Genomic DNA, 15,103 nt, shown 5'->3' on the forward strand with positions numbered 1-15,103 from the left:
AATCAGCTGCGGGCCTGCCAACCTGTCAATGGCCAATTGAGGCCATTGACAGAGCCATTAAATAATTAGTGGACCAGCCCGTCCAATGGCAGGAAGGAGAAAAAACATGAAACCTCATCCACAGGTGGGATGAGGTTTCATGTATGGTTTAAAAAATTTTAGTAAAGTTTTTTTTTTGGAAATTATGAACATGTCACATGAGGAGACATGTAAGGGAAATTAAAAATATATATACTTTTGATAGTAGAGGCGATCTCCCTGAGGCAAAACTTAGCTGGGCGGGCCTTAATTGGCCCACCCACGTAAAATGGTGTTGTGCCTCCGATCGGGGGGTGCCGATTGGAAACGCGCCCACCCATCAACCTCCCAACCCCCCCGCCCCCCAATTGATGGGGGCAGTGGTGGGGGGGGCGGAATTCAGCCCAACATGTCTGGCTGAAAAGGTTGCAAATGCCTTATCTTTTGCACTGATATGCTGGGCTACCCCATCATTGAGGATAGGGATGTTCTTGGTAGCGGCTCCTCTGGTTAGTTGTTTAATTATCCATCGCCATTCATAATTGGATGTGGTAGGACTGCAGAGCTTTGATTTGACCTGTTTTTTAAATTCTTTCATGGTGTAAGCATCACTGGCTGGGCCAGCATTTATTGCCTTTCCTTAATTGCTAGGTCATTTCAGAGGGCATTTTAAGAGTCAACCACATTACTGCGGTTCTGCAGTCACATGTAGGCCACACCAGCTAAGGACGGCAGATTTCCTTCCCTGAAGGCATTAGTGACAATCGACAATGGTTTCATGGCCGTCATTAGACTTTTAATTCTAGATTGCTTACTGAATTCAAATTACACTGGGATTTAAACCCAGGTCCCCAGAGCATTACCCTGGATATCTGGAGTACTAGTCCAGTGACAGTACCACTACACCACCGGCAATTATGGATTGCTTAGCTTTGTCTATAGCTTGCTCCGTCAGTTCTTTAGCACACTTGTAGACCTGTGCTGCAGTTTCATTAGATTAGCATCACAGAGTTATTAGTTACTCAAGCCGGTTTGCAACAATGGGTTAAGTTTCCCAGTTCTTTGCCAAACAGGGAGTTGAAAACATGTCACTCTCTCCCTCCCATAAAAACACAGCCTCCGTATCAGCCAGCTGTATAGTGAAAATGGCAGCAGTCATTAAGGTAGCTGTACCCACTATCATTTCATCCTTATATCTGAAGGGGAGGGTTAAACTCTACAAAGAAGAAAATACTATAAAGATTTAAAATAAAACGGGCAGCAAAAAAAAGTAAAACATTTAAATCTTAAAACTACAATACCTGATTGCCTTCTGGACTCATACGTCCCCCCGAGCCTGGTGTTCCAGGTATCTTTACCACAGCAGTGCTATTAGCCATTGTATTTGGAGGTGGTATACTGGATGGATCAGGTTTTATTGAGGGAAAGTTTGTCAAATTTATTAGAGCTGCAGGTCCAAACTGGTTCATAATCTGTTGGGCTTTGGCCTTTAAATCATTAAGTTTCTCCAAATCCTGCTTCTGTTTGGGATTGTGGGGGCCGGGACCAATCAGCTGTTCAAAACATAAAAGACAACATAATTTTGAAATGCAGTCTTTCACAAACATTCAAACATAGCTAGCTCTAGGTCTACGTTTTAGTTTGTTAAGCATGTTCAGGTTCTGGAAAGTTAATTTTACACTATTTCAGCAGGTACCCTTCTTCCCAAACTCATGAGGCTGTAAATGTAAATCAACATTCATATATCAGTATAGTATTCAGAGGCTTTGCTCTCAAAGTGAATTTTACAGAAATCCTAAACCCCATTTACGAGTCACTTACTGTATTACAGCAGTCATTTTAGTCGAATTATGTAAGCCACTGCCCCAAAGACAAATCATGCAAAAAAAAACTTATGTATTAAATCATACGTACAAAGTTATGAGCAAGCATAAAGCAATATTATAAAAAGCTTACAAAAAATTGGGAAAGGATGCCATTTTTGGGTTAAATTATAACATATTTCTTCAGATATTTATTAAGATCAGAAATGTGTTTCATTGCCAAGATTTCATTTTGTAATTTGGAAAAGCCAAGAAAACCACCCTTACATGGTTTTTCTCTCTGAGGGTCCAACCCCAGTTCTAGATAAAAAAAAAGTAAAAGCGCTCATCTGCGCAATCAGTGGAGACCAATGGAATTGGCAGGAGACTGACTTAACTGTTGTAAAGTGATTAAAGAAAATAAAATATTCAAATACTGCCTCAACATGAAATGTGACTGTAGACTATGCCCACTTCAGAAGATGTATTAATGAGCGAGGATTCCAAGATTGACATCAGAAAGGCAATGTAATATTTGAGAAATCTAGCAGTTCTTGACCACATGTTACATTGCAATATTAGCAATTCCTAAAAGGTCTCGTGGAAGTTTGGACTATTTGACATTATAAGGATGACATTTCATGTGAAAAGAGTATGTTAAAGACAACATTACTGAAGCTTTATCTGGTTGAGCAAAATTTGAAAATGAATTGAAATACTGTAGAAAGAATTGGAAATCCAAGCATAGACAGTGTACGAAAAGATGTTTTCCAACATTTATTTATAATGTTGCCCAGGGTAACAATGGTGCACCGTTTTTATCTTACACTCAACTCAGAATACATTTGAATCAATAACTCCCCAACCCCCTAAAACAACTCATCAGCCCTTGTTATGGGAAAATATCAAGTAGCTTGGCAATTGTTGGACTCACCAGATTATTATTTTTCAAAGCTAACAATTTTTGACATTTTTTCAATTAGAAGGTTTTGTTAGTAACTTCAAAGCAACAAATACTACTTGAAGCAGGAAAGTTGACCCAAAGTGTTTCGATCTTAGTGACAGAAATACATAAACCCCTTTATGTGTTGACAGGTTTGAAAACTAATCAAAAAATGATCATACAAGAGGTAAAATTCTCTCTGGCAGTACTTTTTAAGCATGGCATGATCCAATTCAGCACAATCAACTGAAATATCAACACGCGTGGGCTTTCAGAATTACTTCACAAAATTTTAAACTTACTAGTTCTTAAATGTGTTGAAGCTTAGTACCATGAAGAGTTCCTTTTATCACCCTGGGTGCGTGCCTCAGACCCTAGCTCAGGAGGCAGTTAACTGGCACCATGCAGCAGCCACAGACTTCACAGTCATATTATGCTGATGGTAAAATAATTGCATTGCAAATACTGTATCGCAAATCATCAAAATACTGGTAGTCTTTTCACACTCTCTGGATAAATAAACCTCCTTTGTCCAAATAAAGTGCCTCAACATCTTTTTATCCCAACGTTTTGATATATAAAAGTGTGTGGATTCCAGCTTTTATTTCTTGGCACCCAAGAATGTTTTCACTCAGGTCCCCAAATCACCAAAGCTTGTTGAATTTCTTCAGTGCAGCCCGAAGCTATCTAATTCTAGCTAAGGTGGAATTAAAAGTGTAACAATTAAGATCAGCAGCCCTGGGCTTAGGATGAGGAGCGGGGCGAGGGGGGAAACAAAAAAATCTTAAGGCTCTTGTTCGCTCTCTTGGAAGTTTGCCATGAATTAATGTGTAGTGGGGTAAGGGCAGAACTGGGTTCAGATAGGACATGCCGCATGCCAAAAAGACTGCCAGGATTCTTCAGCAAAAGCTCACCCAGGAATAGCGCCTACCTGGGTGAGGTTATGGAGTGCACTGGTATACATTGATCCGCACTCTAAAAAGGAGTCAATACCTTTAGGGGAGGAAAGCAATTGACAAGAAAACCAGAGTGTGTTTTCGCAATCGCTGCCTGGTGTGTGCAATACAAGGTACCATAAACAAATGTTATACGCATGCTAGTCAGTACCAAAGTGCCAATGGAAATACTGCTGCAAAAAATTTAGTTAAATAAAGGTTTGTTTAGTTTTCACATGCAGGAGCAGGTTAAAAAATGTAATTAAAGGGTGCAGTAGTAAACAGCTGATACATCAGTTGCCTACAAAGTCAGTATTTATGCCCCAATTGTGCAACCCGGAAGACACTTGCACAGAATGATTTGGCATAATCAAATTAGCAAGATTTACAATAGTGAAGTAACGATGTCTCATCTTTTACATATCATGATAGTTTGGCACCTTGTAGTACTGGGTGATCCCAAGCTCCAGCTTATTTCACTTGCTTTATCATGTAGACAGATCCCTTAAGTTGAACATGCTTTTGTTTAGTCATAACATAAATGCATTAAATAAAATGCCCCAAACATTCAAAGTGTCTAAATCACATATTGTGTAAAATATTGAATCATTGGGCTTTTTCTTCCATATGAGGGAAGACTGGTTTCTAATTCGACTCCCACCCCGCAACCCCCTCACCTCCCGCCACCACTGAAATTTATTGCATTACTATGCTTAATTTAGAAACCAAATGATTGCAACTATCTTAATAGAATTCAAGTATGTTTTTTTAAGTAACAAACAAGTTGGAGTTTCATTTGTTGTACAGGAAGCACAAATCAATGTGACAAAAATTTCTCATGTTCAAAAATAAAATCACTCACTAGCCACCCCAAACACAAGCATATAATTTTATCAGCAGATAAAAGCAAATAGATACTAAACACTTCCATTTTATAGGAGACCATACAATGTACTGAAACCAGTCGCTGGAGACAATTAACAATGATTTTACCGAAACTAGACATCGGAGCAACATTCTATGTAGTTAGTAGAAGTTGTTTCAAGCCTGCAGCTGGTTAATCAGACGTCAACTTCTAAATGATAGGCAACCCCAAGCCAAAATTAAAACAGAGTAGTTTTAAATAGTCGAGTTAATGTTAATCTATAGCAACATTCAAGCTATTGTGTATATCAGTATTTTAGAGCAGGTCTAAGTCAATACCTCATTTAGGTTCTGAACGAGAAAGTTATTTTACTGAATTATCCCATTTACTGAAATGTCCCAAAGTCAGACATTGCTGCACTTAAAGGTTTTAAATCATTTTTTCAATAATTTGTTTAAAAATTTTATTAGACAACGTGTACGTGCAAAGAACTGATCGAGGTGACTTCCGAGAAAGGTATTTAACATCATATATCATGATATATATTAGGGTCCCATATTAGGTGGTAACAAAGGAATGACTAATGAGGCATGATACTACAGAATTAATTCAAGAAGTTAAAGCAAAAAACAAAAACAAAAATACCTGGAAAAACTCAGCAGGTCTGGCAGCATCGGTGGAGAAGAGCACAGTTGACGTTTCGAGTCCTCATGACCCTTCAACAGAACGTTAGCTGTGCTCTTCTCCACGGATGCTGCCAGCCCTGCTGAGTTTTTCCAGGTATTTTTGTTTTTTGCTTTGGATTTCCAGCATCTGCAGTTCTTTGCTTTTAATTCAAGAAGCTGTTCTGCAATACTGGCTTACATATTGCAGAGCAGAAAATCCACTTTGTGTGCATAGTTATTTTTTATAGGAGTGATTTACAAGTGTCCCTAGCTATTATGCTTTTGGATTAACTGAAGCTGTGTAAGTACACAGCAGCAAAAAAAATGAGCACACTGTCCTGTATGGTTGGGTTGCCAGCAGAGGCTTCTGATTTTGGAAAGCATGTTTGCTTTGATACACAAGCAAAAAACTTCCTCTAACTAGGTCCAAGATCCTGAGAGTCAGCAGTAGAACCTTGTACAATATTGGCAAAGTCAAATGGCTGTCAGCAGCAAGGTGTCGTAAGGTAAATGTAGTTTTGCACACACTGCTAAGTTTAGGAATACGTTTATTAAATTTAGGGTGATAGGACTATTCAATAGATTTCACCATTGGGTACACCGTACATTTTAGAATTCAGAAACATTCTTTGCATTTGAACAAGAATTTCTCCTTTGCCCAAGCATTTTAATAGATCTATACATTTATAAAGCAGTGGCATGTATTTTAATGATTACTTTGTATTATGTCTAATTTTCTTATTGCTTAGAGTTAAAGGGGATCAGTCAATTATTTAAGGCAACAAGTAGCAGATTGTACAGATCAGAAAGTCCCGAGTTTAATTCTCTGACATGGCTGAGGTTGGAAAATTCAGTCTGGTTAGCAGTGGAGTGCTAGGGAGGGAAAAGTTAGTCAGAAGGCAGCTCACCATAACCTTTTCAAGGGCAATTAGGGACGGGCAAGCCAGCGACGCCCACATCCCGTGAATGAATAAAAAAAATTCTAACCACAAAGCATCAATCTGCATTGGAAATATATGCATGGGAGCTTCGGGAGTACTGGATTGGCTGATGCACACAGCCTTGCCTCAGGTGAATCACCGCTACCATTGCGGCAAAGTACCTTTAGAAGGGGAGAAAAATTAGCAATAATATACATAAAAAATTTTTATAAGATGGTTATTTTATGGCTAACTTAGCTACAGCCTCAAAAATGGCGATTTCCTATTGTACTCACATTGAACATTTGCAAAAAAGCTATTTAATCCCCATTGTCTAAACTTGAAAGCAAAATCAAAAGCAAAACCCCTGTCCATATTCTGCCGCTGCATTCTCTCATGCCAGTCAAGGCCAACTCAGGCACTACTTACTGCTATCTGAGAGTCTAGATCTTTAATCACATCAGCTACTGCTGTAGGCCCAGATAATGAAGAGTTCATTGTGACATGCTGCCTGGAAACAAACAGCAAGGATTAAGCCACATTAAGATTAACTGAATTTATGTATCATGAATGCTTTTTAAAAAGTACCTTAAAACAATAAATTAAATATCCTAAAAAGTAATGGCACAGGGTAACACTAAATGTAGGATTAATTCACCAAAGAATGAGCTTGAGGGCAATTCCTAGATAACAAACCGCTGGTTGAGAATGATCTTAAGAAGATGAAATCAAGTACATTTTTTAAAAAAAAGACTAAAATTTCCTTAGAGAGATGTGGCTTTCCCAGCCAAGCCCTGCCTCTAGTTTTCTTATGCCTTTCACACGATGTTGTAAGGAGGTTAACTACAGTATTTGGCCACAATAAAAACATTTTTCAAATGAAAAACCACAGCGGGTGTTGAATTTAATAAATGGAGGGCCTGTTGGTAGGGTTTATAACTACTTTTAAAGCTAGCAAGTGAAAAGTAGAAAAATTTAAAAATCTAAGTCTCAGGTTCAATTCTAGTCATTGACTTGGCCAATGTTATTTGAGGTGGATGCGTCATAATTGACCTTGGTATCCACAGGCCTTGGGGTTGTTGGCAAATTAACTAGGGCTTCCCTTTCCATCAGCTCACCATTTCATGACTGGAAGAGCATGGATGAAGACAGGTCAGGTTCACCTGAGTAACCTGCCGCCTTGGCAAGGCAATGGAAGACCACTGCTGCCCAAGGTGCCAAACCCCAGCAAGATTCATTCCTCTAACAGGAGTACGGAGAGAGGGAAGAGTAGACTCCTCTGAGAGAGTACAAACACATAACATAAAAGCTAAAGTAAGCTAGCAGGCTCTAAGGGTACATTGGCCCACTCTTATTTCCTACTCTCGATGTTCTAACACATTCAGTGCTATTTTTGTTGCAATTACATTGGACCTTCAAACATATATATGTTTTCTGCTTGTCCTAAGCATCTGCCAGTTCTTAAGCAAAGCACAACCATTTAAAAGAAAGGCTTGTACTTATATAGTGTCTCTCATGACCGCAAAACATCCCAAAGCACTTCATGACCAATTAATTACTTTTGAAGTGTAGTCACTGTTGTAATGTAGGAAACGGCAGCCAATTTGCACACAGCGAAATTCCACAAACAGGAATGTGATAATGACCAGATAATTTGGTTTTGTGATATTGAGAGATGAATACTGGTCAGGACATCAGGGATACTTCCCCTGCTCCTCTTCGAAATAGTGCCAAGGGATCTTTTACGTTCACCTTAGAAAGTAGACACGGCCTTGCTTAATGCCTCATTCAAAACAGCCACCTCCAACAATGCAGAACTGAAGTTTCAGTCTAAGTTTTTGTGCTCGAGTCTTTGGAGTAGGATGTCAACTCTCAAACTTGTGACTCAGAGGCGAGTGTTACCCACTGAGCCATGCCTTTACAAAATGGGAATTTCACACAAGTCACACCAACCCCCACCAGTCCAGTGACTAATGAAAGAGAGTGGTTTGTAGGTTTAATTATTCGGACATTGCAAACTTACTGAGTGATGGTACCGAACTTGAATATTGTTGAAAACAGAGATGAGTTACTGAAGCTTTCAGTCTTGCACTCATCAGGACAAATACAAGAACGTCAAATATCAGAAAATCACAACAAGTTACACTACAGGAGAAATGGGTGCTGATTGGCTGGCAAGTTGATGCGTATTGGCAAAGGTATTGCCATGGAGAAAGCAAGGGGGAGCTATAGGCTCATCAAGTTCCTGGGTAATTCAAAAAAGGTACAAGGCTTAACTATATTCCTTTTCTTTTGCAGAGAATCAATCCCTGTGTATGAATGTATGTTGTTTCTAGCAAGTGTAAATGAGCCACGTTAGGAGATCGACTAACCATCTTAAATTGGTTGTTAGTGTAGCTGTCAGCATACTCAGGATTGTTCAGCAAATATTGCCCAATTGCGGACCACATCTAATAGATGTTTTGTTTTTATTTAGGACATAAACAATAGAAAAAGGGCCAACCAGAAATTAATTAGAGGGGTGTGTAGATTGTTGCTGTGGTTCTGGTCTCAAATAGGATTTGAGTTTTATAACAAGCTGGTGCAGAAAAAAAACATCTCTTTTAAGCAGAGTTCACTTGAATTTGTACATGTGCTGGCTAAAAGAATTTAAAGCTCTCACTAACTGAAGGACTCCTAACAAAGAGTCAGATATCCAGGGATAGCCAAGCTCGGGGTGCGGGGTTGGTCCCTGGAGTGGAAAAAGAGAGGGTGTGGAAAAAGTGAGAGAGAGAGAGAGAGGGAGGAATAGAGAGGCGCAAGACTTCAGAATGAAAGAATACTAGAACAGGAGAGTTCTGACACGCGGTTGCTACATGGAAGGCGTTAGCAACATCTGTGTTGAACTTTTACAACAATGGGACGGTTGGAGAAGATTTGAAGGGACAACCTAGCCAAACATATGTGGAAGGCCCAAAAATCGCAGCCCACAAGAACCTTTGAAATAGTACTCAGACCAAACGATCCAATTTTTGACAGTTATCTGACTTGAGTTATTGGGGGTGTAAGTCAAATGGGTGTAAAGGAAAGTTGAGTTAAGAAATTTTTTAAAAATTAATTTCACGGGATATGGACGTCGCTGGCTGGGCCAGCATTTATTGCCTATCCCTAATTGCCCTTGAGAAGGTGGTGGTGAGCTGCCTTCTTGAACCGCTGCAGTCCATGTGGTGTAGGTACACCCACAGTGCTGTTAGGGAGGGAGCTCCAGGATTTTGACCCAACGACCCAGTTCTGCTAAGATATAAGCACCTTTGTTCATTGTTTGTTTAATATTGTTAGCGTAGCTAACTATTTAAAATAGAGTGTAGCTATTAGCATTCATGTGGTAGATGGGAATGTGGAATTCGAAACACATACAGATCAGCCATGAGCTTATTGAATGGCAGAGCAGGCTTGAGGGGTCGAATGGCCTACTTCTGCTCCTATTTGGATGCTTGTATGATTTTGGCGCAGTAAAATCCTTTTGTTTTAAACCATGATCCTTGTGGCGTCATTACTTTTTTGAAATACCTGAGCCTTCGGATTCTAAAAAAACCTAACAAGATCATAAAGGTTGAACGAAAGAATGGACAAACGAAAGATTTGCATTTATGTAGCACCCTTCACGACCACTGGACATCTCAAAGTGCTTTATAGCTAATAAAGTACTCTTTTTAGAAGTGTGGTCACTGTTACAGGAAGATATGAGAGCAAAGAGGGGATAATTGCAAAATAAATCCCTTCCTTGTTGATAAAATCTCCCAAGGTCACAGGAAACATATTTTGCACATACAAATCTCAAATGCCTATTACAAAGGCTGTATCAGTGATGGAAGAAATGCTTAAGATCAGAAATTGCAACTTAGATTACAATACACCTCAAAAGATGCAAAATGAATTTGCAGGCTACTGTTTAACACTGGAATCCATTTTAATTTCCCAATATGTGCCCGATAGCCATATTTAAAAGTCTGTCTCCCTGACCAGCTCACTCCGACTCACCCCTCCCCCCAATCCCTCCATCTCTGTCTCCCCCACCCCCAAGTAACACCGCTCCACCCACACATCCAGCCCCTCTCCAGCCCCTTCTCACATGCTGAGCTGTCCATCTTTCTGTCACGCTCTCCCCCTCCACCTCCCTCTGTCTCTCTCCCCTTTTGTCTTGCAGTCATCCGGCCTTCTCTATGCCGCTCTACTCCTCCATCTCTCTCTCTCTCTCTCTCTGTCGCACTATCCTGCTCCGTCTCTCTCTCTCGCTCTCTCTCTCTGTCACCCTCTCCCCCTCCGTCTCTCTCTCTCTGTCACCCTCTCCCCCTCCATCTCTCTCTCTCTGTCACCCTCTCCCCCTCCGTCTCTCTCTCTCTGTCACCCTCTCCCCCTCCGTCTCTCTCTCTGTGTCACCCTCTCCCCTTCCATCTCTCTCTCTGTGTCACCCTCTACCCCTCCGTCTATCTCTCTCTGTGTCACCCTCTACCCCTCCGTCTATCTCTCTCTCCCCCTCAGTCTCTCTTTCTCTCTGTCGCACTCTCCCCCTCCGTCTCTCTCTGTCACCCTCTCCTTCCGTCTTTCTCTGTTGCCCCCTCCCCCTCCGTCTCTCTCTCTGTGTCGCCCTCTCCCCCTCCGTCTCTCTCTCTCTCACCATCTCCCACTCCGTCTCTCTCTCTCTCTCTCTCTCTCTGTCGCCCTCTCCCCCTCCGTCTCTCTCTCTCGCTCTCTCACCATCTCCCCCTCCGTCTCGCTCTCTCTGCCGTCCTCTCACAATCCGTCTCTCTCTCTCTCACCCTCTCCCCGTCTCTCTCTCTCTCTCACCCTCTCCCCCTCCGTATCTCTCTCACCCTCTCCCCCTCCGTATCTCTCTCACCCTCTCCCCCGCCGTATCTCTCTCACCCTCTCCCCCGCCGTATCTCTCTCACCCTCTCCCCCGCCGTATCTCTCTCACCCTCTCCCCCGCCGTATCTCTCTCACCCTCTCCCCCGCCGTATCTCTCTCACCCTCTCCCCCTCCGTATCTCTCTCACCCTCTCCCCCTCCGTATCTCTCTCACCTTCTCCCCCTCCGTATCTCTCTCACCTTCTCCCCCTCCGTCTCTCTCTCTCTCTGTCGTCCTCTCACAATCCGTCTCTCTCTCTCTCTGTCGTCCTCTCACAATCCGTCTCTCTCTCTCTCTCTGTCGCCCTCTTACAATCCGTCTCTCTCTCTCACCCTCTCCCCGTCTCTCTCTCTCACCCTCTCCCCGTCTCTCTCTCTCACCCTCTCCCCGTCTCTCTCTCTCACCCTCTCCCCGTCTCTCTCTCTCACCCTCTCCCCGTCTCTCTCTCTCACCCTCTCCCCGTCTCTCTCTCTCACCCTCTCCCCGTCTCTCTCTCTCACCCTCTCCCCGTCTCTCTCTCTCACCCTCTCCCCGTCTCTCTCTCTCACCCTCTCCCCGTCTCTCTCTCTCACCCTCTCCCCGTCTCTCTCTCTCACCCTCTCCCCGTCTCTCTCTCTCACCCTCTCCCCGTCTCTCTCTCTCACCCTCTCCCCGTCTCTCTCTCTCACCCTCTCCCCGTCTCTCTCTCTCACCCTCTCCCCGTCTCTCTCTCTCACCCTCTCCCCGTCTCTCTCTCTCACCCTCTCCCCGTCTCTCTCTCTCACCCTCTCCCCGTCTCTCTCTCTCACCCTCTCCCCGTCTCTCTCTCTCACCCTCTCCCCGTCTCTCTCTCTCACCCTCTCCCCGTCTCTCTCTCTCACCCTCTCCCCGTCTCTCTCTCTCACCCTCTCCCCGTCTCTCTCTCTCACCCTCTCCCCGTCTCTCTCTCTCACCCTCTCCCCGTCTCTCTCTCTCACCCTCTCCCCGTCTCTCTCTCTCACCCTCTCCCCGTCTCTCTCTCTCACCCTCTCCCCGTCTCTCTCTCTCACCCTCTCCCCGTCTCTCTCTCTCACCCTCTCCCCGTCTCTCTCTCTCACCCTCTCCCCGTCTCTCTCTCTCACCCTCTCCCCGTCTCTCTCTCTCACCCTCTCCCCGTCTCTCTCTCTCACCCTCTCCCCGTCTCTCTCTCTCACCCTCTCCCCGTCTCTCTCTCTCACCCTCTCCCCGTCTCTCTCTCTCACCCTCTCCCCGTCTCTCTCTCTCACCCTCTCCCCGTCTCTCTCTCTCACCCTCTCCCCGTCTCTCTCTCTCACCCTCTCCCCGTCTCTCTCTCTCACCCTCTCCCCGTCTCTCTCTCTCACCCTCTCCCCGTCTCTCTCTCTCACCCTCTCCCCGTCTCTCTCTCTCACCCTCTCCCCGTCTCTCTCTCTCACCCTCTCCCCGTCTCTCTCTCTCACCCTCTCCCCGTCTCTCTCTCTCACCCTCTCCCCGTCTCTCTCTCTCACCCTCTCCCCGTCTCTCTCTCTCACCCTCTCCCCGTCTCTCTCTCTCACCCTCTCCCCGTCTCTCTCTCTCACCCTCTCCCCGTCTCTCTCTCTCACCCTCTCCCCGTCTCTCTCTCTCACCCTCTCCCCGTCTCTCTCTCTCACCCTCTCCCCGTCTCTCTCTCTCACCCTCTCCCCGTCTCTCTCTCTCACCCTCTCCCCGTCTCTCTCTCTCACCCTCTCCCCGTCTCTCTCTCTCACCCTCTCCCCGTCTCTCTCTCTCACCCTCTCCCCGTCTCTCTCTCTCACCCTCTCCCCGTCTCTCTCTCTCACCCTCTCCCCGTCTCTCTCTCTCACCCTCTCCCCGTCTCTCTCTCTCACCCTCTCCCCGTCTCTCTCTCTCACCCTCTCCCCGTCTCTCTCTCTCACCCTCTCCCCGTCTCTCTCTCTCACCCTCTCCCCGTCTCTCTCTCTCACCCTCTCCCCGTCTCTCTCTCTCACCCTCTCCCCGTCTCTCTCTCTCACCCTCTCCCCGTCTCTCTCTCACCCTCTCCCCGTCTCTCTCTCACCCTCTCCCCGTCTCTCTCTCACCCTCTCCCCGTCTCTCTCTCTCACCCTCTCCCCGTCTCTCTCACCCTCTCCCCGTCTCTCTCTCACCCTCTCCCCGTCTCTCTCTCTCACCCTCTCCCCGTCTCTCTCTCTCACCCTCTCCCCGTCTCTCTCTCTCACCCTCTCCCCGTCTCTCTCTCTCACCCTCTCCCCCTCCGTCTCTCTCTCTCCCCGTCTCTCTCTCTCTGTCACCCTGTCCCCCTCCGTCTCTCTCTCTCTCTCTGTCGCCCTCTCCCCCTCCGTCCCTCTCTTTCTCTCTGTCACCCTCTCCCCCTCCGTCTCTCTCTCTCTGTCGCCCTCTCCCCCTCCGTCTCTCTCTCTCTGTCGCCCTCTCCCCCTCCGTCTCTCTCTCTCTCTGTCACCTCCGTCCCTCTCTGTCGCCCTCTCGCCTTCCGTCTCTCTCTCACCCTCTCCCCCTCCGTCACCCTCTCACCCTCTCTTTCACCCCCTCTCTCATCCTCTCCCCACTCTCTTACCTTCTCTCTCTCACCCTCACTCTCTCCCCCCCTCTCTATCGCCCTCTCTCTCTACCCCTCTCCCTGTCGCCCTCTCCCTGTCGCCCGCTCCCTGTCGCCCTCTCCCTGTCGCCCTCTCCCTGTCGCCCTCACAATCCATCTCTCTCTCTGTCGCCCTCTCCCCCCCTCTCTCTCTCTCTCTGTCGCCCTCTCCCTCACTGTCTCTCTCTCTCTCTCTCTCTGTCGCCCTCTCACCCTCCGTCCGTCCCTCTCACTCTCTTTCTCACCCTCTCCCCCTCCGTCTCGCTCTCTCTGTCGCCCTCTCCCCCTCCGTCTCTCTCTCTGTCGATCTATCCCCCTCCGTCTCTCTCTTTCTCCGTTGCCCTTTCCCCCTCCGTCTCTCTCTCTCTCTTTCTCACCCTCTCCCCCTCCGTCTCTCTCTCTCTCTCTGTCGCCCTCTCGCCCTCCGTCTCTCTCTCTCTATCACTCTCTCACCCTCCCCCTCTCTCATCCTCTCACCCCCCTCACCTTCTCTCTCTCCCCCTCTCTCTCTCTCATCCCCATCTCTATCCCTCTCACCCCCATCTCTCTCTCTCTCTCTCACCCCCCTCTCTCTCTCTCTCTCACCCCCCTCTCTCTCTCTCTCTCACCCTCTCTCTCTCTCTCTCATCCCCCTCTCTCTCTCTCTCTCATCCCCCTCTCTCTCTCTCTCTCATCCCCCTCTCTCTCTCTCTCTCATCCCCCTCTCTCTCTCTCTCTCACCCTCACCCTCTCACCCTCACCCTCTCACCCTCACCCTCTCACCCTCTCACCCTCACCCTCTCACCCTCACCCTCACCCTCCCACCCTCGCTCTCTCTCCCACCCTCGCTCTCTCACCCACCCTCGCTCTCTCACCCACCCTCGCTCTCTCACCCACCCTCGCTCTCTCACCCACCCTCGCTCTCTCACCCACCCTCGCTCTCTCACCCACCCTCGCTCTCTCACCCACCCTCGCTCTCTCACCCACCCTCGCTCTCTCACCCACCCTCGCTCTCTCACCCACCCTCGCTCTCTCACCCACCCTCGCTCTCTCACCCACCCTCGCTCTCTCACCCACCCTCGCTCTCTCACCCACCCTCGCTCTCTCACCCACCCTCGCTCTCTCACCCACCCTCGCTCTCTCACCCACCCTCGCTCTCTCACCCACCCTCGCTCTCTCACCCACCCTCGCTCTCTCACCCACCCTCGCTCTCTCACCCACCCTCGCTCTCTCACCCACCCTCGCTCTCTCACCCACCCTCGCTCTCTCACCCACCCTCGCTCTCTCACCCACCCTCGCTCTCTCACCCACCCTCGCTCTCTCACCCACCCTCGCTCTCTCACCCACCCTCGCTCTCTCACCCACCCTCGCTCTCTCACCCACCCTCGCTCTCTCACCCACCCTCGCTCTCTCACCCACCCTCGCTCTCTCACCCACCCTCGCTCTCTCACCCACCCTCGCTCTCTCACCCACCCTCGCTCTCCTCACCCACCCTCGCTCTCTCACCCACCCTCGCTCTC

The 15,103-nt window shown here is 46.8% G+C and overlaps 1 protein-coding gene across 3 annotated transcripts in view; it reads right to left on the reverse strand.

Moving 5' to 3' along the window:
* taf12 (TAF12 RNA polymerase II, TATA box binding protein (TBP)-associated factor) overlaps window positions 1-15,103 on the reverse strand; it is a 175,167-nt gene that overhangs the window by 22,688 nt on the left and 137,376 nt on the right. The window contains exons 2-3 of one of the 3 annotated variants that reach the window (XM_041213036.1): window positions 6,578-6,655; window positions 1,320-1,571 (exon numbers count right to left, since the gene is read on the reverse strand). In XM_041213036.1, the coding sequence (XP_041068970.1) occupies window positions 1,320-1,571; window positions 6,578-6,646 (321 nt within the window). In that variant the 5' untranslated portion in view covers window positions 6,647-6,655. Of the gene's footprint in view, window positions 1-1,319; window positions 1,572-6,577; window positions 6,660-15,103 lie in introns of all 3 variants that reach the window. The other 2 variants (XM_041213035.1, XM_041213037.1) reach the window with 2 other exon arrangements.

This window comes from Carcharodon carcharias, chromosome 19 (assembly GCF_017639515.1).
Source record: "Carcharodon carcharias isolate sCarCar2 chromosome 19, sCarCar2.pri, whole genome shotgun sequence".
In the NCBI taxonomy this organism is placed as follows: domain Eukaryota; kingdom Metazoa; phylum Chordata; class Chondrichthyes; order Lamniformes; family Lamnidae; genus Carcharodon; species Carcharodon carcharias.